Raw genomic sequence first — 5087 nt, 5'->3', positions numbered from 1 at the left:
TTAGTGTTCAAACTAAAGAGCTGACATTTTTGTGACAGAGAGCAAAATATTTCTTCATTGTGTTTTCAATGTTCAAATTCAAATCATATATATATATATATATATATATATATAGATTTAGATTTTCACGATAGTAAAGTATTGTAAACTATCTTAAAATTCCCTTTTCAGAACATAAAAAAAAGATCATCTTCATGTGTCAGAATGAGAATCAGAAAACGTTTAATGTCAGGGTTGTAAAAAAACAACAACACATGAATGTTTGTGATGTTTTGTACACAATATAATACAGTACAGATTAAATATTAGATGTAAATAGACTTTATTAACTCTTCTGGAGATCTCTTTTGAGAAATAGAATAAAGTCAATCGTACAGTAAAGTAAAATAAATAATACTTTTAAATGAAAAGTGCTGTCTTATTCTTTCTTCTTACATGTATTTGTTGTTTTTATTCATTTACTGCTTCTTTCGGAGTGTTGTTGTTTTATTATGAAAAATAATCAAATTTAAGATAATTAAAAGTGTTTACATATGACTTCCTGGTTTCTTAAAATTGAAACTATAAATAGAGAAATGCAGGTGGAAGTAAATTGTCCTTATTTCTTATACAATTGTTCCGAAATCCGAAAAAATAATCACAATGAGAATCTTTTTTATTGTAATTGTGAAGAAGTTTCACAGACTAGAAATTAAATCTGAAACATAAATAAAATACAATTTAACTGTTGACAAAGTGCAGAATAAAAGGGAAATTTACATTCATGTTGCATTTATAAGCTTTGACAAAGAAGCTTTCTTATCATCAATCCATCCCAGAATGATCGTGAAAATGACTTCCTGTCCCGACAGGTGTTTAGCACGCGCTCGGCTCGACAAACGTCACCTTTCCACGTGTCTCAGGAGTTCACGCCGAGCCGGAAGTGTTGCGTTTACGACCCGCAGTAAAGCTGGCAACCTCAGCAGCGAACCGGTGTGACCTGACACCAAATGTTGCACTGACCACACCACATGTTCTTGTGGTTTCTAAAGATTCCATTTGAGGAAAAGTGATTAAAAAACTATCCAATCTTAAATATATGTGCACCAGGAGAAAACATGTCGTATTGTCCTTAAACGCGACATGTCATGTGACTTTGTAAATGAAATTCCACACACCAAAAGTTCATTTTTACGTATTTTATTGTACAATCCAACAAAATACAAGAGGTAGAAATGTTCAGAAATAATTTAAGAGTTCACATTCGCGTTTGTTGATAGTATAAAAAGCGCTATGTACAGATATATACAGAGTAAATAAATTAGACAAATATTAAATATTCCCGACATCCAGTCGAGCAGGTTTTTCTCAGTTCATCTCTTTCTCCATCATCATCATCATCTCCTCTTCATCGTCCTCTTCATCATCACTCTCTTCGTCGCTGCTGGAGTCCAGGAATGGACAGATCGTCGCCTGGACCGGGTAGTTGCGCAACAGCATCTCTGCGTCCTGGTACAGGTAGTCGAAGCACTTGGATTTGGGCCAGAATAACCTATAATCGGAGAAAATGATTATTAGTTTTTGATTTACAAGTGTTTTTAAGTGTAATAGAAAAAAAATAACTTACTTGACAGGATGAACGACCTGTGGAGCTTTTGGTTGTTTCTCCTCAGAATAATTGTGAAGCATCATTGGCGACTGGAATAAAAAAAAAAAAGGAAACACAAGTGAGCTTTTTTGATTCAAAAATCCACAAATAAGTTGATAATGAATGAGTATCTTACCTTGTTTTTAAGAGGTAAGTCGTCGGTTCCAACCCAGGGTCTCCACATTTTCTGAAAGTCTCCGGTGAACTCGCAAGATAATCCAGTGCTGTTGCTTAGAGTCTCCATGACGGCGTGTGGTTCGGTGCTCGGTGCTCGGTGCTCGGTCCAGTTACAGGTCCTGTGAGGATGTGTCTCGACGTCCAGAGGAAGCTCCTATTTATCAGGGGCCGAGGGGCCGCTGGGGCCAAATTGCGCTTTCACGCGTGCCAAAGTGTCTCCATGCGCCGCCGCGTCGAGGTGCGAAGTCACACTCGGGCAAAACTCCAGCCATATGTTCGAGGATCTGTGATAGAAACACATCTTAATTCAATAAAGCAAGAGAAGGGAAAATAAATCCGTATATTATCAATTGAGACACTGATAGTAAGAGAGGGAGATAAAGTACCAATATTTTTAGATACGACTGTGTAGTATAGTCGTCTTGAGTTACAATAGGCAATACATATAGTATATTAATCATTTTGTACAAGTTATAGCAGTAGAAACTAATGTATTTTTGTTGTACCATTGAAATATCACATCGTAGTATTAGACAAAGATGGGTAGAATGGGTACTACTATTGGAGAAATGGAGTTAACTTTACGTATACTATTAGGAGACAGGACGTGTTGGATTCCAGTATTGAAGAAGGAAGTAGTATTGCTGTTGTATTTGAAATACTATAGCTCAGGGGTGGGCAATTATAATTCTTCAAGGGCCAAATTAAATTCTGTGAAATTGTTAGGGGCCGTCAAGCAAAAAGGAAAATGAAAAATTCCGTTAAAAAAAAGGACATTCGTCGTTAGGTTGTGACATTTATTAAGCTAAATAAACTGCAATTTTATTCTTGTATATATGAGTTTTTTTCAAAACATTTCTTCAACTAATTTATAAAAAATGTTTTGAGGGATTAATATATATACTCGAAAAATTACACACAGAAAGTAAATGAGTGTTATGTTGAAATGTAAATGAATAATAAATACATTTGTTAATGCATTAGAAGCATTTATACACGATCATACTTTTACATTATGAGGGCCACGTAAATACAGTCAAAGGGCCACATGTGCACAGATCTGCTATAGCTTATGATTTTGGCAGAGATGGTGAACCAAGTTTATTTGTTGTTGTATTAGTAGTAACAGTAAAGGAGAAGGAACCCATTGTTCAGTTTATCTATTTGTACATTTAATTATAGTATCAGTAGTTGGTTAAAAGTCTGAGCTATTGAAATGGAAGTATAATCTGTAATAGTAACTGCAAAGTCGAGATAGTTCACTGTACAGGTTAATAGTTGAGTGATCGTATTAGTCTTGTAAAGTATAACAGTCAATTTGGGGGTTGAAAGTGCAAAAAGTTTTACTAAAATGATATATGAATATAAATGGCTTTCACTTGAGCAATAAATTGAATTATTTGGTACAAGTGCGTCATTAAAGATGGTTTCATTGTTGAATAGGTCGAGAAGGATTAGCTGTGAAGAGGAAGTAATAGAATCTGCTATTACCTAGTTTATTTTACATTATGTAGTGGTAAAACCAGGTCAAAATCAACTTTATCAAGCAGAGACACATCTTTATTAATACCTGAATACAATGTTCAAAGCTTTTTTCTCTTTTTGTTTAATATTAAAGAAAAAAAAAATCAAATATGGAGTTATTTTGTAGGGAAACCTTGAGAATGACCTTGTGGAGTGGCACTTTAGCGACTCCAGTTATGAATCTTGAGTATCTCGGACCATTTGCGAGGGTAGTGTGAACAAACGCGTGCCCCACTGACCCCTGCCGGGGTCATGATGGGGGGACAGACACGCGTTGAGATTAAATACACAAACACCAGGGGGCGTCTATTACTAACACCTCTGCAGATGCAGACTGTAAATGGAGCGTTGAGCCTGCGATATGAAGGTTTTAAAAGCGTAAATAATAGAGCTAATAAAAGAAGATATAATAATAATATTACTTAATTTATTTTTTGTCTTTACATTAAAACGAAATATGATCAGTGTGATACTCGTGTTGACCACTAGGAGGCAGCGCTACAGTTCACCAGACCACAGACATGAAACTCAATTATTAATTCATCAGAAAAATAAATGAAAAAAGCGAACACAGAACATGTTTACAGAGCAGATGTATTACAGTATTCATACAATTCGATGTGGTTATTAGAAGTGCTATCATTAATAAATCGAGTAAAATTGAACATAAATGTGGAAATGTATATGTAAATACATTTAAATTGACACACATACGTTTTCTCAAAAAAGAATGTACTATACAGTAAATACATGTAAGAATAACACGTGGAAACAATTTAAAAAAAAAACATATTTATTTAATTAAGTTCAGAGAGAAAAGGTGAAACAATTCACGATGAGAATGAAGCATGAAAAAGTTTATTTATATATTTTATGTAATATATTTACTTCCATGGTTAGAAAACAAGATCAGTTTTGTTGGTTAACTCCATGAATTATTTTCATTAGTGGTATCTGATGCTGTAACATTCTGCGAGGGTGTTTTCAGTCAGAATGCTGGGAGCCGTGCAGAGCATCATGGGACGCCTCTGTAAATTCTAATAACCCCTGGACATGAGATGGAGCTTAAAAGGAGACCTTCATACGACCGTCTCATTACTGCTCTCCAGGGCAAACCAACCAGAGCCGGCTGCCAACACAGTCGGGCTCTTTTCTGTCGTTCGCAGCTAATTGGAGATCCTTGGTCACTCCTGCAGCGCTTTTCTGTTCTTCAAGCAGCATTCGCTTCGCTTGTCTTGACTTTGAACGCTCAAGAAGCAGTTTGAGGAACTTGGGGATGATGTGAGTTTTCAATAATAGATATATGCAACGCAGGAAGTGGAACATATTCCAGTTTTCAGACATTTGCTGTGTCAGTCGTGAAACTTTTTTAAAAAAGGGGGAAAGGACGCCATACTAGAAGCTACAGGACATGATTTTCTATTATTTGAATGGATAGATGGAGATGGAGAGAAAATAAATCACTTCTTAGCAGCTGTTATAACTGACAAAGAATGTCATACATATATGTTCCTGACATTCAAAGCTTCACATGTACGTGGCCTTCGTTGGTTCTTTTGTATGTTCACCAGAGACCGAGACAAGACTCCACACAATGCCTCAACGATTGATTCTTTGGAGACAAAACACATCAATAATCCTTTCATCAATTCGCTCAGAACCTTGACTAGAAAACAAAGACTTTCTTTTATGTTGATCATCTGTTGCTATTATCGCGGGAATACTACGCCCAACGACTCTCCAGCACTTTTAATCTAAT

At 35.7% G+C, this 5087-nt stretch overlaps 1 protein-coding gene across 1 annotated transcript; it reads right to left on the bottom strand.

Annotated features, from left to right (window-relative positions):
- Positions 1 to 1347: 1347 nt before the first annotated feature.
- ripply2 (ripply transcriptional repressor 2) lies at positions 1348 to 1871 on the bottom strand. Its single transcript, XM_087806207.1, has 3 exons — positions 1764 to 1871; positions 1607 to 1677; positions 1348 to 1531 (listed from the first exon to the last, which is right to left on the bottom strand). Exons 1-3 carry the CDS (start codon positions 1869 to 1871, stop codon positions 1348 to 1350), a joined length of 363 nt encoding a protein of 120 aa, XP_087662333.1.
- Between the last annotated feature and the right edge of the window lie 3216 nt (positions 1872 to 5087).

Source organism: Callionymus lyra, chromosome 13 (genome assembly GCF_982586985.1).
Source record: "Callionymus lyra chromosome 13, fCalLyr1.hap1.1, whole genome shotgun sequence".
Taxonomy (NCBI): Eukaryota; Metazoa; Chordata; class Actinopteri; order Syngnathiformes; family Callionymidae; genus Callionymus; species Callionymus lyra.
The sequence above is the reverse complement of the archived record's forward strand: the minus strand, read 5'-3'. Positions and strand labels throughout refer to the sequence as shown.

What these genes read in the sequence shown, in the direction of transcription:
- ripply2 (XM_087806207.1), bottom strand. Translation starts at nt 1,871, where the DNA reads ATGGAGACTCTAAGCAACAGCACTGGATTATCTTGCGAGTTCACCGGA. An exon ending in ACTTACCTCTTAAAAACAAG is followed by an intron (nt 1,678 to 1,763) that starts GTAAGATACTCA and finishes TTTTTATTCCAG; the next exon opens with TCGCCAATGATGCTTCACAA. An exon ending in CAGGTCGTTCATCCTGTCAA is followed by an intron (nt 1,532 to 1,606) that starts GTAAGTTATTTT and finishes CTCCGATTATAG; the next exon opens with GTTATTCTGGCCCAAATCCA.